At 37.6% G+C, this 27,236-nt stretch overlaps 3 protein-coding genes across 3 annotated transcripts in view; all 3 read right to left on the reverse strand.

Annotated features, from left to right (window-relative positions):
• Nucleotides 1–3,092, reverse strand: part of LOC107082183 — an 8,393-nt gene extending 5,301 nt beyond the window's left edge. The window contains exons 1-3 of the mRNA XM_015370722.1: nt 2,989–3,092; nt 2,781–2,879; nt 232–463 (exon numbers count right to left, since the gene is read on the reverse strand). Coding sequence (XP_015226208.1) covers nt 232–463; nt 2,781–2,879; nt 2,989–3,076 — 419 coding nt within the window. The 5' untranslated portion in view covers nt 3,077–3,092. The remainder of the gene's footprint in view (nt 1–231; nt 464–2,780; nt 2,880–2,988) is intronic.
• A 1,523-nt stretch (nt 3,093–4,615) lies between these two features.
• LOC107082238 (gamma-aminobutyric acid receptor-associated protein-like 1) lies at nt 4,616–7,852 on the reverse strand. The gene is made up of 5 exons (XM_015370806.1): nt 7,672–7,852; nt 5,353–5,442; nt 5,129–5,207; nt 4,850–4,968; nt 4,616–4,697 (listed from the first exon to the last, which is right to left on the reverse strand). The coding sequence occupies exons 2-5, from the start codon at nt 5,440–5,442 to the stop codon at nt 4,632–4,634; spliced, it is 354 nt and encodes a 117-aa protein (XP_015226292.1). The 5' UTR covers nt 7,672–7,852; the 3' UTR covers nt 4,616–4,631.
• Nucleotides 7,853–10,963: 3,111 nt separating this feature from the next.
• LOC107082230 (trichohyalin-like) lies at nt 10,964–26,160 on the reverse strand. The gene is made up of 15 exons (XM_015370794.1): nt 25,564–26,160; nt 22,183–25,031; nt 20,972–21,014; nt 20,728–20,777; nt 19,131–19,498; nt 17,397–17,557; nt 17,061–17,213; nt 16,843–16,972; nt 16,680–16,754; nt 16,488–16,580; nt 14,724–14,866; nt 14,405–14,548; nt 14,246–14,316; nt 12,946–13,050; nt 10,964–11,609 (listed from the first exon to the last, which is right to left on the reverse strand). Exons 2-15 carry the CDS (start codon nt 25,019–25,021, stop codon nt 11,467–11,469), a joined length of 4,518 nt encoding a protein of 1,505 aa, XP_015226280.1. The 5' UTR covers nt 25,022–25,031; nt 25,564–26,160; the 3' UTR covers nt 10,964–11,466.
• Nucleotides 26,161–27,236: the final 1,076 nt, after the last annotated feature.

The following is a 27,236-nucleotide window of genomic DNA, read 5'->3' on the forward strand; positions in this document are numbered from 1 at the left end:
GGTTGACAAGGTGATCTGCTGAGCAGAATGTGGGACTAGAAGACTGAGGGAGCTGACGCCAGGCTTCACTCGGAGACTCGGGAACTGTCCATGATGAGCAAGCATGAAGCGACAGTGGAGAGGAAAAACTCCCGCTTGGGAAGAAACCTCTGGCAGAACCGGGCTCAACATGGTGGTCTTCTGCCGGACCAATGCGGTGAGACAGGGGATGGTGACAACTGGGATTAATACTCTCTGATGAGGTTGAGGTGAAGCCGAGTCATGGATGACGATTCAGCTGCGATGGCGGGGAAGGGGATGGAGGTGGGTGAATTGTCGTCTGAATCGAAGTCCGACATTGCGATTGCAGGATAGCGGCTGGGATGAAGATTTGGAGCGTTTATAAAGTGAGAGCAGGACGCTGATTGGGCTTGTGGTGGAGTAGTTCGAAGCTGAATGGCTCGCTTCGGAGACGGATTAGCTTCTGATTGGATGGAGGTAAGTCAGAGTTTCTTCAATTGAACTTCCGCTAGAGCTTCATTAGTAATCATATCGATAAAAAGGCCAAATGTAACTCTGATTAAAATGTATAATTTTGCGTAATTTGTTAAAAATTGCAATTTCATAAGTTATTTCTAAATAATATTTCCCCTTTAAAACAACCCCAGTAGTATTTGTTCAAAATTGGCACAGAAATGATCTAAGAGACGGAGAATAACCTTCCCCTTTTAATATAACAAACTTACTATGCTTTTTCATTTTTTAGAGCAACACTTTTTTCAGTTAACATATAGAACCGCACTGTCTGCAGTATTAAGATATGGTGAACCGAAGGACATTTTATTGAGATAATGCTTAGCTATCAGGGCAACTGAAGGGCCAGATTTTGCAACCACAGCTAGAAGCTCACAGGTAGGATTACTACCATTTATACAATACCCAGGCTATTTAACATAAACTATAGCTCAGGTAAAGGTCCTTCATCAAGACCCTGATAAAACGAATCTGAGTTAACATGTACCTTATGTTTTACTGAATAGCTGTAGTTGACATCAGTCCATTCTGAGTCAGCCTGCAATCTTCAGCCTGGGCTTTGTAGCTCTGCTTCCTTCTGTTCCTGTGCTCACTATAAAACCCCCGTTGACTATGAGGCTGTAGGAGCTGTTTCCTCTATGTTGTGGCCCTGTTCAAGGCACTTAGTGAAACTACAAGGCAGCCTGGGGATCTCATACTAAACAGTAGTACACTTCACCAGTCAGAAAACGTATCAAATAAATGAAGAAAGGAAGTAGAATCATCATGGTCTTATCTTCAGGTAACACAGAGTACATGTCAGATTAAATAATAAAACTTCAGTGATAGTTTCAAGGTGTAACTTTATTGTATGTCTGGTACCATGTCTGTTGGTTGTGCTGTTCTTTTTACATCTCGTTGCAGGTGATGAAGCAGACTGAAAATGTTTTATCATTATCTCCCTTCTATCTCCTCTTTCTTTCATCTTTTCTCCTTTTTTTCTGTTTTTCCTCTTCTGTTCTATTTACATTGCAGTGTCCATATAATCTGTAAAACTCCCTGCATAATTATAATAAAGCTATTTATATGCATGAAACAAGCGGGAACACTATGGCAATAGCCCTACTGCTCCACTTGTGAAAGTAAAATCTGTTTGGCATCAAGACAATTATTCTTATTGCCACATTGCCAGACAGGATACTGTTGGAAAAAAACAAAACAAAAAGAAACCTCATGGTGTGGAAATGCTTTTGTTTCTTTTTGCAATGTGGTGATAGTGACTTACTCTGTAGCTAAAGGGATTTTAACAAGACAAGGATCCTAAATACACAGTGAAGAAACTCTGGTTTCAGAGACAAATTAAATCACTTTACCTGAATCATAGCAATATGTTCTTACTATTTAACTTTACAAGCTAAAAAAAAAAATCATGGTTTCTAGAAGAAAAAAACAAAACAAATAAATAATAAACTAATCAAATCTTACAACAGATTCAGCTTTTGACAAATTAATTTCAAATTGTAAAATGTTATTGTATAAAATAATTTTAATATTTATGTATACTTAGAAAATCTTTAGCTCTGAACATTACACAATGTTATTCAATTAGCACAATTGTTAGTATTTTTAATTGTACTTTTGAAGATATATCTTCAGGGCTAAAGGATTATTAAAAAGAGGTCTGATTCCGTGAAATAAGAACTTTCTGGAGTTTTGTCAGTTTTTCTTTTTTTTTTTATCTCTCTTCTTCTTTTTTTTTTAACTGAAGTTAACTGCAGTTCCTTTTTAGACTGCCGCAATATTTTACACGTCAATTCATCACTATTACTATAAATTGGTATTAGAACAAATATTCTGGAAAAAAAACTGATCTGTGTTAATTTAATCTTTGTTTAAAATGAGGCATTAAAATATAATAAATGTGTAATTATGTGAATGCTTGTTTTTCACTGTTTAGAATGAATCAGGATTGTTTTAATGCTAAGATACAAATCTATTGAAATAGCTTTGTTTGGCAAAAAACTCAAATGAACTAATGTCACCAAACAGTAATACTGTCCTAGGCTTAACTTTATTAAATGTTTTTGTTTTTTTTAAGTTGCTTTCTTAGTTCCAATTTTACATAAATAATTTTTGATATATCCCTGAGAGGCATCCAGACTGTTGACACGTGTTAGGTGTGTTGTCGGTTAAGGGACAACTAGACAATTCTTTTTATAACATAAGCTAATTTCTTCTATTTAGTTTTTAACTGTGCAATCAAATCAAATCACTAAATACAGACATACCTTCTTTTGATTTGACTATAGGATGAATATCAGACGCTTTTACGTAAACATCTTCAGTTGGACATTTCAGTTGTTCGTAATGGTCTGGTTCTGCTTCCTCTAAAGACAAAAATACAGACACATCTGGAGCTTACTTCCAAATGTTCACCACACCATTCATTTCAACACCTGAACAATGTCTCGATTAATAACTAGAAACCTTGCTCACCTTTAGTTATCACCTCCAGCATCGGCTCACCTGCTCCATCCTCTGCATGGACTCTTGGGCTCTCCGTCGGGATCTCTTGCATCTCCATGACAGCCTCTCTACTAATTCCCTAACTTTCGATTTACTCAGAAGGTCTATGGTCAGCTAACAATGAAGGTTATGTAACTTTTTCAGGGTGCTGACACAAATGCAGATGACACCATGTTGCAAATAACTTGATATCAAGATCTGATATAGTGAAAGAAAAATAGTTCCTTATGTCCAGTGTGACTAAGTTGTATGAAGACGCCACTTCCCCTTAGAAAGAGTTTCTTTTTGTTTTATTCAGCCCTTCCCCTAGACCAAAGGCATGACTGTGCTTCACTTGTAGGCTTCAATTAAAATGTGTGATGATGTGCTGGATTTTCTTTTCAGATGAGAAAAATTACATTCATATGCTTTTATTAATTCCTTAGCCCCCCACAAAAAAAAATTTCATTTCAATTCATCATATTTCTTTTTCTGATAACAAAATGTAAAATTTTCATTGGTGAAAAAAAAAATATTTTGGTTTAATACTTGCAAAACACTGCATAGAAAAAACTGCAGGTAACCTTGAAAACCCTTTGCGTACTGTGATGTATTGTGGTGTCTGCATCAGGCTGTGGGGGTTGTTTTCGACTGCAAATATGGAACAAGCTGTTAATGGTTAGTGGGATAGGAAGCTGAATCTGGAAAAATAAATACATAAGAATATCCTTGAGGAAAAGCTGTTCAGGAAGCTCAAAACAACTTTGTATTGGAACTGAGGTTTACTGAACTGAGCAGCCAGCCAACTAGAATGTGTTAGAATTGGCCAAAGTCTGGTAATCTAATGGCCATCTAACTATTCATTTTTGGTGAGAACTTGAGGTTCAATGATTCTCTTCATGCAAAATGAATGAGTCTGAAATATTTTGTAAAGAATCGTTAAATATTTGATATTGATTTGTAGATTCCTGTTGTCCTACTTGCACTAAATTATGTTCCTCAAAGGTAATGTCGATGTTCTTTAAGAAAAAAAAATGCATGCCACTTTTGAATATGTATAAACTAATCTAAAAATGTATTTATTTCCTTATGCACAATTGTATACTAGTTCTGAGAAATGAGTTATTGCAACATGACACTGAAAGTTCAAATGGAATGTGTTTACAATGCACTGAAGCACGATTGAAACAGACAGAAACTGATTAGAATTTTTTTGTTTTCTTTATTTTACGCAAAGAAAATTGTGATATTTACAAAAAAAAACAATACTATTTGCATTAAATACAGATGTCTTAGAAAGAAAATGAGAGCTTTCTCTCCATAGTTTTGATAACTCTTTTCATGTTTTCTTTTTATTTTAAAACCCATCCCATTGTGAAAGAAATCCGCATTAACTTTGAAGTGCTGATAAATGCATCAAGCTCAGCTTGAAATACTGCCAAAAAAAAAAATAGAACTTGAGACCCATTTTTTACCCTTTAAAAAGTCCTTCTTCCAACTTAAACTGCAAATACTTGTCAAAGCTACTATTCAGAAGTGGCGCAGGTCTCAAATATTTGTCAAATCTTCGTTCCAGTCTCAGTTCATCTACTCTCATTCTCCCTCTGGGTTCTTTTTCAGTCTTTTGTTTTGCTTTAAGCACCATACACGCTCTCATTGCTGTAAGTCATGTAGAGAAAAAGGTCCTCTTCATGGTGCTCCTGCAAAACAAGCACAGAATGGATCAGTATTAGCTTACAAACTGGACAACTGTGAGCCCTGGTTAAGTTTTTACAAAAGCAGAATCAGAAACAACTTTAAGTGCATTAAAAGGAGGATAATAGGAATAAAACCTCGATTTGGTTTGAGTTACCTCGTATACAGTTGAGAGAGGACAGCTGGATGGAGGGAGAGAGTTGTTAACGAAGAAGAAGAGCGCCTCCTCTGGTCTCAAAGACATACGCTGACGAATCAGAAAGCACAACTGGCCCACTAAAAAAGAAAGAAAGAAAAGCAGAAGGAAACAATCAGTAAGACAGTCAGCGAAGGTCATAAATATATTTTGCATTTGACTGGGAGGAAGTGAAAATAAAGGAAGACATTGCTCTTGCATTCAAACACTTGTAGTTTGTGTTGTCTGTGCTGCTATCACCTGTTAAATCTGAGGGTACGAGGTACTTCTTCTTGTCGAGCTCCGGAGCGCGTGACCTCGAGGCCCTCTCCACAATGATCTGAAAATTAATGGTTTAAATTAAATAAACAAGTAGATTTACATTCTTTACTTCAAAGATTATGAAAATCACATTTTTAAATTGACATCGTCTATCACATCCAAAGGCGATTTTAAAAAAAGAAAAAAGCTCTAGTTTTATTTACCGGTATCTTGTCAGGATGCTTGGCCCGAACTCTTTCTCCCTCCGCTCTCCTCACCTCCAGTGGGACAGAGCGCTGATACTGACTGCCCATCTGAAACACAGGACAGCCACACATGTAGTCCACAACGATGGCTTTATTTACAAATCAGACAAGAGAGGAAGAGCTCTGTCTGACCCCAACCAGGGTACTCTGTTTGTGAATGATGTCAGGCAGAAGAGAAAGTTATTGTTAGAGAAGATGGGGCTATTTTAATAACACTCTATGAAGAGGTTATTTACAATGCAATACTATAGAAATAACAACATAGGATAGTCATGTTGTAATGACAGCTGAACTGTAATGTGATATTACTTTTATTAAATTCATAACTAAACTTCCATCAAATGCATAACAATTGGAAAAATGTTGTATTTACACAGGTCACTTATAATAACAAAACGTGCTTTGTGGGTGCGGATCTTCATTTCCATATTAGAGTCACATTAAGTTTACTCTCATCGGAGATATGCATTCAAAAAGATCACACCCTATTAAAAAAATCAACACTGTATTTTCATGATTGCAGTACATTAACTTGATACTTTTTAAGGTTGATTGGTACCAAATTTTGTCTAAATTAAAGCAAAGCTAAAGCAATAACTAAGAATCAGCACAAAAAAAAAACAATTAACCTGTTTCAGTGTATACAGCAGTACAGTAAGTTTCTTTAAGCAAATATTTGTTAAGTTATGACAAATTGTCAAACAAGGATTTATTTATCTTTTTTTGCTAAGCTATGCATCTTATATAGTCATGGATTTAACCTGCTGGTTAAAAAAAAACAAAACAAAAAACAAAACAACAATAGCGGGGCTATCCTTTATTTAAAAAATATATACCCCAAACTGTTCGTAAAAAAATAAATAAAAAACATTTTTTCATCAGAAAAGGTTGGACTGCAAAATGTGTCATCTGCTGTGTGAGACTCTTTAACACAAGGGACTATTATGTATTTAGATTTATATAAAAGAAGCAATTATATGATTTCCATTGATATCTTCCAGCATGTCTCACATCTTGACATGTTAGAATCTATAAACCAATGGCCCCAAACAAATATCAGAAGCCAAATAGGTGACTTAACAATTTCACACAAAGTATGTAGTACCATGGTGTACAATTAAATTAAGCTTGATGTAACACCATTAAATTTTAATTAACATGTATATCAAATGCTTGATTAAACAACAAAGCTAAACTGATATATGCTGTGGTAAATAAAGACCATTCAAATCCTTTTTCTTGTGTATAAATGTCGTCTTATAGCTGCAAGCCTGGGATATTTCACTTATAAAATTATAATAAGCTGAAGACATACCACGAAAAATTATCTTGAACTTTTTATTAAATACAACTGATTATGAATACTGTGGGGGTGTGGTGGCCAAGTGGTTAGGGCTTAGAGCTTGGAATCCTGAGGTCCTGAGTTCGAGCCCCTTTCCCACAGACTGCCACTCTGGGTCCCTGAGCAAGACCCTTAACCCCACACTGCTCCCCAGGCGGCCCACGATGGCAGCCCACTGCTGTCAGAGATGATGAGTTAGATGCAGGGGTAAATTTCTCCAATGTGAGAACAATAGTTCAATTATTATTATTACTAATAATAAACCAAAAACCACCAGCTTGCTGGTTGTAGATATAATTTACTGTAGTTGCATAATATTTTCTACTATCAAAATTTGACTGAAATATAAAGTTAATTCAAATAATCGGTTGTCAGATAAAGCTCGAAACGTCCCTCTGGGACAAATTTAACCATTGCCATTAAGGTGCGAAATGACCAACACTCCATACGTGGGTACGAAACGGATTAGCCTAAACCTAAGCTAAAAATCCACATTTAAAGCAGGATGGGAAGGTGGTAGGAGGAAAAGGCCGAAGTTACCCTCCGCCCAAAACATAACAAAAGAAATAACCCCAGCAGATCTAAACGCGTGCATTTCCCATCCAGCTCATAAGGGTCAAAGTGGCTCCTTAGAACTGGGGCACAGGCTGTTGTGGGGAGGAGGAAGCTAGATTTTTGTTTCCCGGAGATGATCGTACACTGACGCCACGTCACTCCTAACAACAACAATGAAATCAGATAGCTTGCTCTTTTCCTGAGGTTGACCTACCTACAAATTCCCTGTTAAATATGTACTTATATGCATTTATCCTCACAAACCAGTTTCAGGTTGATCTGATAGACAGATTCTCGTTGAAGGTTGCAAATGTTTAAGTTCGTGGTGCTAGCTAGCAGCTACGACCGTAGATAATTCACAAAAATTACAGCTCACGTACCTTTAAGAGCAAAACAACAGCAAAAAAGAAGAATAACTAAAAATTCAAATAAACTTTGGAGTTCCTTTGTGTAGTGAAGTCGCTCAACGCAGCGGCATTGACTTTATAAGCCACCAAAATGTCACAACATGATACCCAAAACCTTTCTTCAAAGATGTCGACTGCTCTTCTCGGCAGAACAAAAACAACATATCAATGCCCGCCTCTTGGGATAAAAACAGCCAATCACACAAGGGGTAAATGATTGACAGCAAAAGGTCCTGTTAGAGTAAAGATGTGTGTGGAATCCTGTGCATTGATTGGTTAAACAGGTCCGCTTGTTTCTTGCAGCTACGGCCTGTTTTCCTTAACAGACAGGAAGGAGGACCAGTAGCGGATCCAAGTAAATTCACTGCCGTTTATTAGGCGAGCTACGTGCGTGGCGTGTACATTTGTCTCCTTTTTTTTTTTATTATATGAACTGTTTACAGTTTGTTCTGAACACACAGGCCCTACAGACAACACCCTGTCAAAGTTGAATGTAAATACGGCTGTTTTGCACGTTTTCTACCCTATGCTGATGAAGGTTCTCAGTCATCCAGGTCATAGTCATTCCGTAAAAATTCAAAAAATATCCACTGGACTTGGTTTCCAAGATTTGAAGACGTTTCGCCACCTCTTCAGGAAGCTTTCTCAATTCAAATGTCTGGATACCCTACATACATTGTGTTTGGGTTTTATTAGGAAAATGCGACGCTAAAGGAAAACAATACATGAAGAGCAACAAAAACCAATACCCTCTTAAAAAAAAGTCATGCATTGTCTGACAGCCCAATATAAAACACTACTGTTTTTTTTATAGGTGTCCTTATTGCTAATAAATCCCACCTGTGTGTGATATAATCCCTTTATTCTTACAAATATTCTTTGAAGGCCTTTGAATTTATTGCAGATATTAATAAACACCATTAAGACAAAGAATAAACAGCAGATAGAATGTAAAGTATAAATGTTTGAAGCAAGTACAGGCTTTAAAACGACACAGTAAGATTTAAACCTCTATACAAGTAATGGCCATCCAATCATTAAACTGAAAGTTTAGAAAAGAAGAAGATTTATAAATAAAAAAACAAACAGACACAGAATAACTCTAAATGAGCTGTAAAGAAGTCATCAAATCTACAAATCTGCCATCCATTGAATTTTGGAAAGAAGAAAAAAGGTCATGGCCTCAGATAATGGACTTGTATCTCTACTTGTCCTGTTAGGTCTCAGCGCTGCATTTGATACAGTTGATCATAATATTCTTTTAGAAAGACTTTATATATATATATTGTAGGAATTAAAGGAACTGGTTAAAATCTTATCCATCTGATCTATTTCAGTTTGTTCACGTTAATGAGAAATCTTCCCCATGCTCCAGGGTTACCTGTGGAGTACCACAGGGGTCAGTGCTGGGACCAATTCTCTTTACTATATATATATATGCTCCCAATCGGTTGAGTTATTAGACAGCATGGGATTAATTTCCACTGTTATGCTGATGATACTCAGCTTTATATCTGTCTATAAATCCAGACAAAGCTAACCCATTACATAGATTACAGGCATGTCTTGAAGAGATAAAAACCTGGAGGACTCTTAATTTTCTGCTCCTGAATGCAAACAAAACACAAGTTATAGTCTTTTGGAACAGAGTCTTTAAAAAAGAAGCTGATAGCCAGTCACTTCATTTGGATGGGATTAAACTGATTTCAGACAATAAAGTAAAAAAACCTTGTTGTTATTTTTGATCAGGACCTGTCATTTAAATCCCATATCAAAGAGGTTTCTAGAACGTTCTTCTTTCATCTGCACAATATTGCAAAAATTAGAAATATCCTGTCCAGGGGTGATGCTGAGAAACTAGTCCATGCATTTGTTACTTCATGGCTACTTGTAATTCTTTACTATTAGGAAGTCCACAAACTGTAGTTAAAAGTCTTCTGCTGATCCAAAATGCTGCAGCCACAGTTATGATGAAAATTAAACAGAGAGATCATATCTCTCCTATCCTAGCTTCTCTTCTTTGGCTTCCTGTTAAATCCAGAATGGAATTTAAAATCCTCCTTCTGACATATAAAGCCTTAATTGGCCAAGCTCCATCTTATATCGGAGATATGATTGTTTCTTATGTTCCTAAATCCCAGCAAATGCAGCTTTATTTTCTGTAGACCTCTTCCACAAGGTTATGGGTTTGTAGTTGGATGAGAAAATCCGGATTTCAGCCTCTGTTCATGTTCATCACAAAGGTTTTCTATAAGGTTGAGGTCAGGACTATATGCAGGTCAGTTAGGTTTTTTCACACAAAGCTTTTATACAGATGTGGGCATGCAATTAATTTAAACATCCACATTTATTTTGGTTATTTGTAACCAAATATTTTTACCAATATAGTTTAAATAAGATATATAATCTGAGGTAAAAAATACAATATCTGTTTGGATACCATTCACCTGTTTCTTTAATAGTTGAAAAAAAGAACTGGCATTTTCAATATACATACACAGCTAGTGATGCTAAACCTTCAATACTTGCAGCCCTCAATACAGGATGTAGAAGTTAACCTTAAAGCACTTAATATAAATACAAGCTTTACCTTTCAGGCATCCTTTTATAGAAAATAAAAAGAAAACCTTTCAGCTGATTTCAATAGTTTTGAAAATACATCTATATATCATTAAAGAAAATAGGTGGTTTGACAGGGACTTGAAGGAACCCACCTATGTTAAGAGAGAAAAACCAACCTTAAACAGAGGTGGTGGACTCAGATTCCAGCTTCCAAAAATTTACAATTCAGTTATTGAGATGATTCCTTCCAGATATCACAACCCCCACCCCATCACAGAGGAACAAAGTACCTTCTCTCTTCAGCCAGGTGAACAATCCCTCCTTTAACGAACGGCCCTTCACAATCATAGACAGATTTCAGGTATTACAGGAGACAATCCCCCCTTTAACGACAATCCCCCCTTTAATGACCAAACTTTCAGAATCATAGACAGCTTTTAGATATTACAGGGTATCAATGGAACTAAACGACCCGCTAGTCGGTTTTCATTTGCATGTTTCCAAGCAATACAAGACCTTGTCTATATAAAGCCTCAAACTCACTGCGGATCCAGACATTTGAATTGATAAACCTTCCCGGAGGGGAAGCGAAACGTCTTCAAACCTTGGAAACCAAGTCCAGTTGATTGTTTTTTTAAACCTTTATGGAGCTTCTTATTGTCCATTTCAGTTTAAAACAAACAAGAATGAAGATCAAAATCAATGCATTTTTTAGGGATCAAATGTTTCTTTATTTCCTGAATTTATTGTAATGTTTTGTTCAAGCTCTGTACATAGTTTGTTATTAGAAATGCAGACCTGTCAGCTCTCATGCATACATGGAAAACAAAAGAAATAAACACTATTTTATTCTTTGGGTCATTATACACAATACCAAAATAATTCTTATGGAAAAGAACAATATTAAAACATGATATCTGTGTGCACTGGAAACCTCAATGCCAGCTGGGCACTTTGCATAGCAGTTTAAAGTAAAGTAATTGTGTGTATAAACCAGGAATTGCTATCAGGCCTGCTTTTATTATCATTATTCCACATAGTGAAACAAGCTAAGTCTAATTCTGCACTTTGATTAACTATTTTAACTTTTTCAGCCAATGCATTGTGCTGAATATGTATTGTCCGTTTTCAGTAGTAAGATGCACCATAGCTGAAAAATGTATTTTAAGGACATCACCAAGTTCACTGCCTCTCTGATCATAACACTCAGACAGCAGCTGTAGCCTTTGTCAGTGTGAGAGCATCTGACAGGTTGCGCTTCTTCACTTTGTCATTGCTTATCACTTTCAAGTGGGACTTGGGCACCCATCCACAATGGAGGTCCGACAGTTTGATCCCCTCCACCCAATCTATAAAGAAAAAAAAAAAATCCAAAGTGAACAAACTTTTCACTTAATCTTAACCTACAATTCTGTGATTCTGTGATTTAAGGTCCAGTACTTGCTTGAATAGAGAAGTGTATATAAATACAGTCATGAATTATCAGAAATTAAACATATCACCACCTGACCTGCAGAATCAGGAAATTGCATAAGTAGAACTTGTATGACACTTTGAAGTAGACAAAAAAATAATAATAATAAAGCAACACATCAAGAACAATCTTTAAAAATTGTTTATTGAATGGATAGTCAAGGTAAAGCAAGAGAGTCTGGCTAAAAAACCTGCACTGTCAGGGCCCCTCATTGCAGACCTGCAAAATGGAGTCTCCTGCACTGTCAGGGCCGTAAGTTTATTCCAGAAGCTGTATTCGAGGCCTTTAAGAATAGCACAAGTTTGCTGCTAGTTTAGAGTTTATGATAGTGTTAAACTGAGCATAGGAGCAGGATCCAAATACAGAGACTTATTTCTATGTAGCACATATCTATTAATCCAATTGTGAAAGAAAGCAAGCTTCATGGGGAGTTTATCCACGCTAGCTTTTACTTTAGAAAGGCTTTGAACCAACTTCGCTTTTACTTTGAAAGTGTTTGAACACACTTCCCTTTCAAACAGCCCAGAAACCTCTAAGGGCAGCTCTGCAGCCAGAATACTGACAGTGCAGCTCTGGATCCTGACAGTGCAAGTCTGCAGCAAGACCCCTCTCAAGTTAAGGTATGGAAAAGTCTTCAAAGCTCTTTCTTAGTTTTTTTTTTTTTTTTTATTCACATATATTCACATATATTCACAAAAAGGTCAGAAAAATCTTGTCACACACATGGGGTGAACAGCCTTAAAGAGCACACCAACAACTAATCTAGAAGTTCAGAAAAGAACCCAGAAATACATATAAAGAACAGAAGACTTTCCTTGACTGAGTTACTTCAGTTTTAACAGCCTGAAAGAACTATGTCAAAACCCTATTCATGGGATTGATTAAAACCAGAAACCACAAGTGACCAAGATTAATGCAAAAGCCAGTTATCAGAAAAGCTTAATTGCAACTGTTTATGATACTGGGGCTCAAACAGCCATCAGGTTTAATGGGAAATTACTTTTCCAAATAGAGCTAGGATGTTTTGAACAGGTTAGAATTCCCTTAGTTAAACTTTTTCTAAAATTAAATTCAAATAATTGTAAGAAATCTGCAATGGGTAAGATACTGTTTTACTACACTTCTTTCACATATTTTTACAACCATAAAACACAGTTCTGTCAATAAACATTGATAATCATCAATATGGGGGAAAAAAGTGATTGTCTTACTGTCAGAGCTGTCCTGGTGAACCAGAATAACATCAGCTTTTTCTACAGACAGCTCATCAGGCTGCTGGGCAACATAAGCTCTGATACACTGCATCTGTGCTGACTCTGATAGGAAAAAAAACACAGAAGGTTAAACGTCAGGATTAGAATGAGCTGACTGAATCTATGGAATACCAACTTCGACTGTTTGTTGTGACACACTGTGTTTAATTAGCATTCTCTGGATTGTTTTTGCTTGATTTCTAAGTTTTGTTTTCTGTATTTATTCTATTGCATGAAGAGAGAGGCGGAAATCACAGCCTGACAGACCCAGTTTTACCTGATTAACAGTCTACTCAATTAGCCAGAGAACTGCTACAAAATACATGAGGTTTCTTTTTCATAAAGATTCTCTAAACAGAAATAGTCAGACAATAAAAAAATACAATTTAAATACATTTATTTAAATTTCATTTATTTAAAATTGAAGATTTTCATTATTTGAATCCATTATTTCTATAGATAATTATTTTTCCCTTGTATTTTACATATAACGAAATATCTACCTTGTTTAAACAATTAACAAAAAATGCCCAAATAACTTTAACTAATGAAAAAAAATAATGAGATTTTTTTATTATTTCATACAAATTAGCAGCTGTTTATCCACTAGGGGGTGGTAAAATGCAACATCAGATATACTCAAAGGGGATTTTCATTGAAATTTTTTGTCTTAGGTTACATGAGGTCAAATAAGATCAGTCAGATTGACTTAAAGAAATACTTTTTTTCAGCTTTTACTGTCATTACACTGTAGCAACAAAATAAACTCTCTGTGTTTAACCCATCCCCTTTGGTAGCAATGGGCTGCCATTGTGTGGCGCCCGGGGAGCAGTGTGGGGTTAAGGGTTGTTTGCTCAGGGACCCAGAGTCCATTTTGTGGGAGTGGGGCTCGACTCAAAACCTCTGGATTCCAAGCGCAATGCCCTAACCACTAGGCCGCCACTCCCCATACAGAATCTAAAACACCTATAACAGGAAGGAAACATTTTTCAATCCATGAAGCTATCAGTGTCTGCTATCTGCTGTAATTCATGTCTACCAATCAGTCATATGCCCCTTTTACAACTCATATTAGTTTTAAATTGGTGTTCCTTTGCATCACAGGTTTTATATTCATTCATTGTAATGGCACTTTGAACAAACCAATGAGTTTGAGTAGCAAAATCATTTTTAAATCTTACTCGAGTAAATAAAATAAATCAAATTTTCAAGTAATATTCAAATTTAATAAGAGGCAGCTGTTGTGGATAACACTTACTTTCCGCTGTAGAGAAATCCAGTTGGGGATTGGTCCTGGAGACGGCAGATATCCAGCGCAGCTTATCACTCCTAATTGTAAAAAAAACAAATGTGTAAAAAAAATGTATAAATGCTAAAATTGAAATGCCATGGAAACCAAACGGAAGCTGTCTCTCACTGTGTCTCTGTCCGTAGCAGCAGAGATCTCTGTGACATGTGTAAGCGGAAGCTGTTCTTCTGTAGAGTCTGGATTTTGACACGAAAGTCTTCTGTACGCAATTCATTTACAGGACAATGGTCAATGACGGTAAATCTCCCTCCTCTGCGAAAAGCACACAGAAAAAGAAACAAATGACACATGCAGCGGAAGAGAAAGGATGAGATAAGACCAAACAGATGACGAACCAAGACGAAAGATATGTGGAAAACAGGAAATAGCTGATGGTAACGGTGATACAATATGATGGAAGCACAAAATAACCTGTTTGCTGACTCACTCTTTTTGTAGAGAGACTAACAAGTAGTCATTGAAGAGATGTAAGTAAATGGTTCTGTCGGATTGCTTTAGAGAGAAATCCATTAGTTCAGTTACTGGACCTTCTCGCACCAGTCGCCTTTTCTGACTGATGAGAGGAAGAGTCTGAAACATAACCAGAGAGCAAATGAAAATAGATTAGTTTGTTATTAATTAAGCATCTGTGTAGATTTACTAGGGTCTATTAAATAATTACCGTTGGTTAACAAAGGCTCTAAATCAGGGGTCAACAACCTTTTTAAGGCTGAGTCAAAGGAAGGGCTACCAATACTGACCTATGAACTGGAGGGCTTGGCGTTCACCTAAACTTCTTATAAAATCAACATATTTTAACTTTTTTCTTTAAATTTCTAATTTTCTTTCAGATATTATTACTTTAAAATCTTTTTAAATGTTTAAATGCTATATATGATTAACATGATGAAATGTTCTATAAATGAATAAAAAAACAACAGCAACAGAACAAAGTAAAATATCAAAACAGGGAAGAGTAATCATGTGGCAGTCTGAAGGTTCTGAGTCTTATTCATTTTTTTCCAAAGAACATTTGGAAGACAGTTCACCTGAAGCTTACTTCACGGTTAGAATATATAAATGTAGTGCATTTAACTTTACACTTAGGCCAGAACATACCGGTTACGTACGACTTTTTAATCTCTGATCCGATTTCTTTTCCATATCACACTGACTGTCTATAGAGAGGCTCCGACTACGCAGGGGGGGCAGATCTGCTAAGATTTTTTTTCCACTTCTGTCTCTGTGCTATACACAAATTAAAACAAGTTCCCACTTGACTTGGACAGATTATGAAAAGTTATTAAAAAAAAACAAAATAAAAAAAAACACCGGCGCATTCTATAAAGCAAAGCCCCACTCAATGAGTCTGTGCAGCATCTCAAACCAGATCAAATAGAGAATGTTCATTTGCCTATATTAAAAACATAATGACATTTACGTCTGAAGAAAATAAAAAAAAAAGCAAAAAACTCCATGGGGCGGTTTATTTGCTGACTGAGGCAGAGAGAGGTGATTCTTAGCGACCTTACCTGCTCTGTCTGTCCCTCGTTATTTTGTTTTTTCGAGGCTCAAAGTGGATCACTCTTTTACACTATCCATTTTTTCTCCTCCTGAAGTATTTTCTTTTTTTCCGAGGAGATTGATAAACTGCGTTTTCTGTCCCTCATTGTTTTTGTGAGGCTCGAAGAGGATCACTACTTGATCTGTTTTCTGTCTTGAACTCCTATTGATGGTAAAGTCATATTTTTTTATGTTTTATTGGTTAATTTTGCACTAGTCTTTTCCGTTTGCTTTGTATGCCCTGTGCGATTCCGAAACTGACTCTTTTCCCTGTGCAACTACAGATTTTATTTTCTGTTTTCCCCAAAGGAGATGCGTTTTACTTTGTAAATGTGTCTCTTCCTGTCAGACCCTTGAAATTGCAGCTGAATTCAGCGTAGTCCCACTAAAATAGAAATTGTGTCAGGTTTGATATTCCCATTAAGTTTCAATGAGCACTAATGCCACGACCTCGTCCGATTTTCTGTCAGATCGGACGCAAAATTGGATTCGGTGTGTTCTATCCTTTAACCTTTCTTGGCAGCAGTTGTAAATTTGATGAATCAAAAGAAAAGTAACTCATAATGGAAAAAAAATCACGCAAATGTCAACTCAATACATGGATATGATGATTAAAACAATCTAGATCCAGTGATTAGTCATTGCTCACCTTGCAATCCACAAATTCCACTCTACCACTGAGAGACACCAGAGACTCAATGGTTTTCATTTCTGTGATGCTGTCGTTGCTTTCTTGAATAATCTAAAACAGAAAAAACACAAAGACCTTTGCACTGTTCTTTCATTATGTAAAATACTGTGTCTGTGTAAATATGTAGTTGAAAAACTGAGGTTCTGGTACCTTCTCCAGCTTCTTTAAAGCTTTAATAGTGTTTTCTGCCTCAACAGTTCCAGGAGTTGTTCTTTTTAGAATATTCTGGACAAAAAAAATTGATGTGGATCAGATAAAAAGAAAGTAAAACATCTAGATCAGTTGTAACCACAATTCAATGACCTTTGTTTACCTGGACCAGCAGCTTAATTCTGGTAATCCTTTGGAAGGGAAGTACCAGGAAGGATCGGAGAGGAAGCCTCTGACAAACAGTGCTCTTCTCTAAGTTGTCCACAACCCGCTTGAAGTTAGGATTGTCATTCCTGAAAACAAAATATCATAATTGACTCCATTTTATGGAATAATATCTAATCTAAAAGATGATTTTCAAAGCATCATAAAACTTTTTACATGAGTCTTTGGTAGGTGGCGTCCTGATACGACTGGTTGGTGAGGTAGGGCACATAAACCTTTCTAAAGCGCTGACAATGGCGAGCAATTATGTCGCAAACCGTAAAGTGCAAAACATCTGATTCCATGCGCTCCTCCAGCTTTGATAAAAACCTGGAACCAAAATGATACAAAAAACAAAAAACATCTTTGAATACATTTTTATCACAATAGCTCTTTTGCAAAAACAAAGATTTGATACAACCAAAATATTGCATGCTTCAAAGTTTAAAGCATCAAAATGCATCAGTAGATAAGTATAAAACTTGATCTACAACAGTGTTGAAAAAATCAGACCTGTGGCTGATGGCCCGAACTTCAGTCAGACGGGAGAAAAGCCAGTTCTTATCCTGATTGGTCAGCAGCTTCTCAAGCTCTTTGTTCTTGACAAACTGTTCAACAACTATGTCCAAACTTCTGCAGTAGGAGGCCTCTGAGGTCACCACTTCAAATCTCACCTTGAATACAGAAATGAAATAAAACAGTTAATGATATCGAAAAGCTTAAAAGAAGAAAATGACAGCTAGAATTTTAAAAAAGTGTAAATTCTGACTTCACAACACTTCAAAAGGAAGACTTATCAACTGCCTTTTAAAGAAACTGAAATATTGCTCTGAGTAATGTAACAAAATCTTCTGGCCAGAGATACTGCCAATAAAACAGTAGATCAGTTGAAGGGTTTTCTGCAATGTGTTAAGTTCATATATTTGTGTGAATTCAGGAGTCTGAGGTGTGGTGCTACAAGTATGAGCAAGCACAAGGAAGTGAATCCTAAAAAGAAAGTAAGCAGAGTCTACGATTGCACCACGAGTATAAGAGCATTTCAGACTGGGACAAAAAGATTTATAATGTAGCAAGGAGAATAATATATCAGGGATATTATTATTTAGTAGTTATAATTTCCCACTGTGGCAAACATTTTGAAAATATTAATTGAAAAGATGTGCAAAACTGGAAAAACAAGGCTGCATTTGGACAACAGAAAAAGAAACATCTCAAAATAGAACATCAACCCTGAACTTATCATAATAATTCAATTTAAAAGGAAAAGTTTGCCTATGAAAAACAAAGCTGCAGTGCCAAAAACCCTTCAACCGGCTTCACGATCATCTGAACTGGTGATTTCTCTTGTAGCTTGAGCTCTGATTTTCACCAAACTTTCTCCTTCACATTGATCCTTCCAGTAAATAACCTCAACGACATAGCTCTTATGCAACCATAACCATAAAGATGGTATCAGTGACCAATTCCTAGACACTTGAAAAGTCACCAGTACTCCCCGTGATTGTGTAAGTATATGATGTAAGAATGAATATTTCCATATGTAAAATTGTTATTTGTTTTGATATTATTTATTAATTTATCTTTCTTCTATAGCTGTAACCCACATCCAGCAAAAAGAGAAATAAACACATATATCTCTTCCTTTGAAAACAATAACTGTGTTTCATTTTTTTAATCAGATTGTAAAAAATAAGATAATAATACACATTATTTCTTTATATATATATATATATATATATATATATATATATATATATAAGATTATTATTTTTGAAAAAAGCCACTCTAACAGGTAAAATAATGGTTTGTCTATCTCAATGACATAAAATCCATGTAGAGTCTTTGTTTGTGGAAGTTGAAAGGCCAATGATTGGTTCACGCTACAAATAGTATTGTTATTTGCTGAAAGGCAGCTGTATGATGCAAAGTAGACTTTTATTCATATTTGTTGGATCCATATATGAAAAGGAATTTACAAGCCCGGGAGTCTACAATTAAAAAAAGACAGGCAGTGTCTGGAGTTTTTAGTCTCATGAGTCAGTTGTTTCCAGTAAACTTCCACGTAAAAGCCCAGATAACTATTTGTTGATTCAATTCTTAAAACTATCTAAATTAAGTATGAAGAACAATTAGATTGAACAAGCTCAAAACTTAAGAAAATCACAATTAAGAAGCCCTATTTCCTCTAGACAAGAACACTTGTAATTTAATGTTAATCGTGTCTTGTATATGTGGTAATTTATTTACCTCTTGCAGTCGCCTCTGATCCTCTGTGAGCCTCTCCAGCTCGGGGCTGTTCCTCACACCAGGCAGTTCCCTCCAGAGTAAGGACTGTGTGAGCGAGACCGATAAACTTGGAGAGGAGGCCCTGCGTTCGTTCTTAGAGTGCTCTGGAAGAGGCAGGGTTTGGGGACAGTTGTGGGGTGTGGTGTGGGACAGGGAGTGAGGGTGTGGGACAGGTGGTAAAGGAGGAAGGGGTCTACGGGATGGTGTAGGTGAAGCCAATGGAGAGCGACTGTTTGAATCATTCCCTGAGAGGGTATCAGAGCGAGACTGACGCAGGATCTCAAAGTTCTGTGTCTCCTCGTTGTACTGCTGGTAGAGCTGAGGACGATCTGAGCGAACCAGAGAAAGCAAAGGAAGTTAGATCGATATAGACAAATAACGATATCCTGAAAGTTATTCAACAAACACGTTTTTTTAACTTGAAATAATAAACAGGGGCAGCTTTTTCTATAATTGCCCTACTCTCTCCTGCCCCAAAAGAGACCATTTTATGAATAATCTATAAGACAAATGTGGAGTATTAGTATTGCTCTAGAGTCTAAAAAGTTAGTTTAGTAATATTTTGATTAGTCTATACATAGCTGTCCTATATTGTGTGTCTAAAACGTACCTAATGCCAATGAAGCATTGAAAATGTTTTCTGTGTTTTACTACTAGAATAAGTGTTCTGGAAATCTCCAGTTGTGTTTTAACTAATCCTCTTTTCACAGTTTGTTTCAGCTGTCTGACTAGTCTATGTATGCGTAATTTAGAGTTAGCATCATCAGCCACGAGTGTGTAGCAGGATTTCAGTGTCTTGTTTAAGTCATGCATTCCAAAATAGGGGTAGATTGGCAGCCCAATGCATCCTCAAGGGGATGGGTTAAATGCAGAGGTACATTTCTCCAATATGAGATCAATAAAGTTCCATCAAAAAAAATAAATAAAAATAAATAGATAATAATCCAGTAAAAACTCTGTAAATAGAGCTAAAGATTCATGAAAATGGTATTGAAAATGAGAAGGACTATAAATTTATAATTCGTACATAACATATCGGAATGCCAAGACACCGCTGCAGCTGAGCGCTTGCAGAAACCTGCAGGGGCTTGCACAAACTACTTTATAAACAGATCAAGCACAAACACATTCCTGCATCAGCCATGTGAACCTGTAGACATTTCAGATTGTTTAAAACACTAGTTTATAGAGTGGTTTAAACTGAACTGTAAAATGACACAGATTTTGACTTTGCTTGTGTATAAGGGTAGAGAATTCAAGCTAATATGAAGTGATTACGGGATAAACACTCACTGTCTTTGTATTTACACAGAAATGTGACTCACACACTCTGAGGGGAAATGCTCGACTGTGTCACCATTTCCCTAATCAGAGTCAGATCTAATGTGGTCTTCAGAACTGTGACTTTACTAACTGTTTATTTTAATCCTAAATCTCTTGATTTACCCTAAATAATTTTTCAACTGAGAAAAATAAAGAAGATAATAGACCTGTTAAATACTCTTAAAATGTGCATAATATGAATAAATTAAATTCAAACTGCAACTGAGATACTCACTATAAAAACTTGATTTCCTAGTATGTCTTCCAATGGAGTTTAAAACATTCCTGTAAGTGAAAAGAAGTAAAAAAAAGAAAGAACATTTTAATGCAGTGCATTAAAAGCAGAACAGAACTAATTCAAGGCTTGTGGGATAATTCATGCAGGGTTAAAATTATAAATTATTTAAAAATAATACTTTAAATGTTGTTATTTTTTTGACAAAAATATAATTGAACAATTTTAAGGATGTTGTACTCACTTTAGGTCCACCTCTCCCCAGCTTTTACTCCGGAAATCATCATCTAGAATAAGAAAATATCCATTTGTGGTGGAATTATAAAAAAGCATTTTAAGTGATAAGAAGGCTTTAAAAATCAAAATAAATAAAACTTGTAATAAATATGAAATAAGTTAAAATCAAATAGATTGAAAATAGATTAAAGTGTTTCTTAAACCATGCTACTCTTGTGTCTGAAGAGATCATTGATGTGTTGCCCCTTTTAAATCACACCTGTGGGTATTTCCTAGCTTTCCCCACCCCTGCTACTTTCCACCCAGTGATTATGATCACAACACTGACGTAGTTTCACAATTTTATAAAGAACTCAATATCTACGTAGCAGAGGACTGCTAAATATACAAAGAAGCAGATGACGGCTTTGAGATTAGGATTGGTGTGACAAGCAGTGAATGTCAATCAGATAGGGAAAAATAAGAAGCAAAAGACTTTGAATAAAATCAGGAAGTGTGTTTGGATTTTATTTGAAATTTAGAAAGCAATTATATTTTAAAAGTTTGTGTTATGCAAGTGATCAACCCCAACTGGAGGCCGAAACGAAAAATATGAGGGGATTTTGCAAATTTTAGAAGGATTAATGGATTGAAGTAGATGTCTCCATTTTTCCCCAGTCGGTATTCTGTCTTTACCTGTTAGAAAAAATATTCTGGTTCTGCGATCTCTTCCAACACCTTCTTCTTCGTCGGTCTCCATATCAACAAATTCTCCTTTTCGTCTCTCTTTGGTCTTACGGATCCCCATTCTTCGTAAACGGATTTCAGGACCGAAGTCCCGAAAGCTGCAAGAGCTCTTTACCGTCATCTCTCTAGTGTCAGTCATCTCATCCTCTAGGTTTTCCTCTCCACCTTGCCCCATCATCTCCTGGCTCTCACCATGTCCAGGGAGAGTCAGGAGGTCAGACGAAGAGTTGTAATTGAGAATGGGACAGCTACTGCCCTTGTAAAGAGAGTTGCTCACACTTAGATACTCATCCACCTCCCTTTCTCTATCTGCTTCTTCAACCATTTCTGCTAAATCAGCTAGATCTGTCTCCTCAGTTTGAGTTGCATCAGTCCTTTGCTCCACCATATCATTACTGTTTAACAGTATGTCAGAATGAGTGTAAGTGGGTGTTGCAACGTGCATAGCTTTAAACTGGTCAGCATGCATGTTGCCTTTGTTGTGCCCCATACCTCTAAAATCCATGAAGTCGTAATCCTCATCTTCCTCCTGCTCTGTCTCTGATTGCTGATCTTCTGTTGTCAGAGTCAGAACAGGCAAATTTACACTCTTGCGCTTAGGCTCCTCTTCATGTGTGCTGTTATCAGCATGCCTAACAGTCTGGCTTTCTTCCACTTCTGAGCTTGGTTCATCCTCTGTTTGCTCTCCAGAGTGTCCAAGGATCTCACGAACTACACTTGTGGCCCATTTAAGGTGGGGGGCTTGGGAACGCCGCTTAGGCATCTCGGATTCGCTCCATGTTCCACTCATTCGGATCCGAAAAGCCTCCAACTCCTCTGGACTCATTGCCTCCAACACCTCTGGGCTTATTGCCTGAGTGTTTTTATCATTAAGGAAATGTTGCATCTCCTCTAAACTGCCATTTGGAGGGATATAAGCACCAGAGTTAGTTTTATTCTTCTCTCTCCATCGTTCAAGGAGTCTTTCAGTCTGAGAGTCTCTTTTCTTTGTCCCCATATCATTGGTAGGTAGCTCTTTTTTCATTATCTCTTCAACTTCTATGTCTTGAAGATCCACGGGTGCTCCGCAACAAAATTCTCCCTCTGTTTGTTCTTCTGTAGAGAGGCTCCCTCCCCTTGGTGTGCTGTAGCCATTTCCTGCACCCTGACTTTCAGTAAGTAGTTTCTTCTCCCTTCTCATTGATGATGACGGCAGGTCATGCTGTGTACTACGTCTGTCCTCACCACTATTCCAATTATGATTTCTTATATTTGGGTGAACTATTCCGGCACCTCCCTCGTCCTCATCTTGTGACAGTGACAACTCACTGGTTTCTGACTGGGAAGAAGTTTGCCCAATCTTACAGAGGATTAACTTTTTTTCCCTCTCTTGCTGCTCCACATTAATCACTTCCTCATTCTCTGCTGTTGATTCCAGTTCTCTTTTGTTTGAATTTTCAGGTTTACTGAATTTCCGATGGTTCCTTAACTTCTGCTCCCTCTCATCCCTATCCTCTCCACCACTAGATAGAGTCACATTGCTATCCTCCGAAGAAAGCATTCTGTCTCTGTCTGGATTCCAGCTGCCGTCACTTCCCCCTCCGCTCCAAGAGTCACTCCCACACTCCTCCTCTGTCCCACTCTCAATGTTATTTAACAAATTTTCTCCCTTGCAAACCTCAGTCCAGCTTTGCGTTTTCCCTCCAGCACTATTTGGCAGTTGTTCCTTCCCCTGACCAAAGGTTTCACTCGAGATTTCATTGTCTTCTTCTTCATCTATACTCACTCCCTCAGAGTCTTCATTGTACTCTCTCCTCTCCAAATGCCTTTCTCTACTCTTGTATCTCTCATCTGGATCTGCTTGTAATAGCCTCACATCTCTCTCCCTCTCCCCTTCTGTGTGTGACTTAATATCCCGTTGTTCTACTCTTCTATCCTCTTCCTGCCTTGGTCGGGTCTTGTCCTTCTGTGGCTCTAACCACATTTGTCTCTTCTCTGAACCAGAAGTAGTGGTTTCATCCCTGTCTAACCTCTCACTTTTTACAAGTCGCCTTTGATTTTTCTCATCTGCCTGCCGAGGATCCATTTTAGACTCTTCAGCAACACTCCACCCTTTTCTTTGCTCCCTCTCAAAGTCCCTTCTGTACCTCACCTTGCTATCCCCCTCAATGCTCCATCCTCTACTATTTAGGTCTTGTGGTGGTACCCTTGGAGAAGAATCGCTCAAGGATCTGTTGCTTCTGTCTGCCTTTTCATCCTCATGCCTGTTTTTTCTCTCTTTCTCTCTCCTCTCAGTTCTATTTTGATAGTATTCCCTCCTGCCATCAGCTCCAATCTCTCGCCATATTTCCTTCTCTCTGTTCATTGGTTTCTCTGGTCTCTCTGGCCTCCCTCCATCCCCGTGCACTTCCCAACTATCCTTTTCTCTCCTTCTGTATCTTTCTTCTTTGTATTTATCCTGGTATCCATCCTTATCCCTGTCCTGTGGCACTCTGGTTTTACAGAACTCCTCACTCCTGCTGAACTCCCCTCTCTTTCTGTCCCTCATTCTTTCCTTGATTTCCAACTGTCTATCATCAGTATCTCCTTCACTCCTGGCATCTCTCCTTGGTGTTCGCTCTCTTCTTTCTCTGTTTATTTCTCTTTCTGGCCTCCTCTCCGGAGAATATCTTTCAGCCTCTCTCATATCCATGACAGGTCTGAGCTTTTCTCTTTTTCTACATGCATCCCTATCTCTCCTATCCATGTCCCTTTCTACTGTCCTCTCTTGAAACTCAACTCCAGACACCTTATATCTTTCTCTCCTCTGTGTTCTGATATCTTCTTCTGGTCTCCTTCCTTCTTCTATTGCTCTGCTTTGGATCTCATCTCTCTCTCTTTCATGACGCCTTCTATCTTTCTTTCTATCTGTCTTCCAGTCATCCACCTGCTCTCTTTTGGGTCGATCTCTCTGCCTCATTTCTGCATCTTCTCCAATCATTCTCCTGCCAGTATTTCTGTCTACCTTTCTCTCTCTGGGATATGTACCGCCTTTGTTATTCCTTTTCTTCACAACTCGTTCACTCTGAGTAATCTCTTCAGTTGACAGGGGCCTGCCATGTCTGTCTCTGATGTAGGCTTGCCCCAATTCCCCATCTTGCCGCTCTCTAACACAAGGAGTTCCGTCTCTGTCTGATGGTCGCTCTTGGCTGACCTTTTCTCCATCCCTCATTTTGTCTCTTGTTTTCTGAGTTTCGGCTTCCTTGCTCCTAGTTTTACTTGGATTGCTGTCTCCTCGATGGAAGATGCCCCTCATTCCAGAAAAAGGACTTTGGTCCCGAAAGACTTTTCCACCAGAAAGAAGCTTGTCCATCGCTGTAAGGCTAGAAAGAGTGTAACAGATGTTAGAAATTGGCTTTTTGGTTTTTATTGCACAATAAATTGAACAGCCTAGAACATGGTAGTAGTTGTCAGTAGTTAGTACAGATCAAGCATTGAGAATAAGCTCAAATACAACATCCAGAAATACTGCAAACCTTTAGAAAGTGTTCAGTCTGAAACTCTGATATGAATCTAATTGCTAAACTTAAAACTACATCAAAAGTCTGTGCTTTCATTTTTCTATAAATTGCTTTACATTTTTTTCCAGCAAAAAAAAAATAAAATAATTTGACAGCCAATATTACAGGAGAAAGTGAAAAAACATTGCAGAGGGAGGACACCCTTTAACACCTAAGTAAGAATGCAGCACTGCCCTGCAAGGCATGCAACATACCACAAGAAACCTTCCAAAGAGTAGGGGCCCATGACACATAGGCAAGGCATGTAGCATTCAAACTAAAACTGAATTAAGTATGAAATCGGTCTTCCAATTACAGAAATGTTAAAGAAGAGAGTAATAATACAGTAACTCACCTGAAGGTGTGCCTTGGGGAGATGTGGTCTTTCCCCTCTGCTCCAATTCAGCTCAAAAGCACTGGATTGCACAACATATTTTTTTTCCCTTGTGCTGACATTATCTGGGTGACAGAGCAATGGCTACTTGTTCTTCAAAATAAATCTAAGTAGCTTTTCTGCCTTTTTCCTTTCTCCTTGGTTGTTTTTACTCTTCTGAAATGTTCATGTTTACGCCTGAATCCTCCTTGCTTTTTCTTCTCTTGCTGCCTCTTGCTTTCTACCCCCCCCACCTCTCCTCCTTCCTCAAATTCCCAAACAAGTCTCAACAGATTGACACTTATCTCTTCCCTCCTCTTTGTCTTTGTCTTGTCTTCACAGTTGCTGTGGCGTTCCACAAGGAGATTCTCTCACAGGCAAAAATATTTGGTGTGTCCACTACTGCTGTCCCCAGTGTGTGTGGACCTCACCTCCGGCAACAAAACAAAACAAAAACAAATTCAGAATCCTCTCCTCTCTCCTCTGTTCCCCTATTCTTTCTCAGAGCACAGGAAGTACACCTCCTTGCCGTGTCTCCATGATTGGTAGAGACGCAAGGGCCGGGTGTGTCTACCAAACAAGCATAGCCAAGGTAAGGGTTGTGATAAAACAAGGAAGGCAAGGGGGAAGGGAGAAAGAAAGTGAAGAGTGAGAAAATACAATTACAAACAGGAAAACTTGTGGTGGGAGGAAAAGAAAAAAAGAAAAAGTTCCCTTCAGAGGTTTATGTGCAGTAGAGGAAGGGAAACCAAATAATTTTCTTCCCTTAGCTTTTAAAAAAACACACAGATGAAGCAATCACAGGGAAAAGCAGGCAGGGAGGGGCAGAGGCAAGTGGCAGTAAATGATTTGTGTAACAATGGCTGTGATGATTAGGCAGCCAGGGAACTTAGATTAAAAGGTTAGGAAAGACCTAACTTCATCAATGACAATAAGAACAAGAAATGTGCTTGTCTCTTTTTTTAATGCTCTTTGGTCAGGTATTGACTCAAAGCTAATGCAAATATATCATCCCCCTTGGAAACTTGGAAACCAAGTCCAGCGGATAATTTTTTTTAATTTTTACGGAATGACTATGACCTGGATGACTGAGAATCTTCATCAGCATATCCTCCCCCCTTTTTGATGAATTTCTTGATGCTTGGGCTTGTTTAATTTAAATATTAAAAGAAAATTAGAAAATAGAACTTGATTAATCTCACAATGGAGAAATGAAGTCTCTGCATTCAACCCATCCCCTTGGTGAGCAGTGGGCGGCCACTGTGCGGCGCCCTGGGAGCAGTGTGGGGTTAAGGGTCTTGCTCAGAGACCCAGAGTGCAGGCTTTAGGGATTGAACTGGGTACTTGCAACCTTCTCAGAGCACAAGTGCACTTCTCTAACCCCTAGGCCAACACTCCCCCAAAGGAAAAAAAGAGCACAAACCTGGTGTGATTCCTTCACAACGTGGGCATATGCTTACAACTCTTGTCCAATGGGTATTCACCCCACAAGACCATAAATAAACAAGAAAATATGTTTTCACAGGTAAGTTCTAGATGGCATGAATTCAGGGCTATAACATCAAGGCAGGGGGCTGTTGGCTATTTTATGACATGACATGCCTTTTGAACCCTTAAGGGGTGAATAAAATGCTTTGGCAGGTTGGATTCTGCCC

Source organism: Cyprinodon variegatus, unplaced genomic scaffold (assembly GCF_000732505.1).
Source record: "Cyprinodon variegatus isolate N-32 unplaced genomic scaffold, C_variegatus-1.0 Scaffold48, whole genome shotgun sequence".
In the NCBI taxonomy this organism is placed as follows: Eukaryota; Metazoa; Chordata; class Actinopteri; order Cyprinodontiformes; family Cyprinodontidae; genus Cyprinodon; species Cyprinodon variegatus.

What these genes read in the sequence shown, in the direction of transcription:
- LOC107082238 (XM_015370806.1), bottom strand. Translation starts at nt 5,442, where the DNA reads ATGGGCAGTCAGTATCAGCGCTCTGTCCCACTGGAGGTGAGGAGAGCG. An exon ending in AGCATCCTGACAAGATACCG is followed by an intron (nt 5,208 to 5,352) that starts GTAAATAAAACT and finishes ATTAATTTTCAG; the next exon opens with ATCATTGTGGAGAGGGCCTC. An exon ending in CGTACCCTCAGATTTAACAG is followed by an intron (nt 4,969 to 5,128) that starts GTGATAGCAGCA and finishes TTTCTTTTTTAG; the next exon opens with TGGGCCAGTTGTGCTTTCTG.
- LOC107082230 (XM_015370794.1), bottom strand. Translation starts at nt 25,021, where the DNA reads ATGGACAAGCTTCTTTCTGGTGGAAAAGTCTTTCGGGACCAAAGTCCT. An exon ending in GAATTAAGCTGCTGGTCCAG is followed by an intron (nt 16,755 to 16,842) that starts GTAAACAAAGGT and finishes TTTTTTGTCCAG; the next exon opens with AATATTCTAAAAAGAACAAC. An exon ending in TTAGTCTCTCTACAAAAAGA is followed by an intron (nt 14,549 to 14,723) that starts GTGAGTCAGCAA and finishes TGCTTTTCGCAG; the next exon opens with AGGAGGGAGATTTACCGTCA.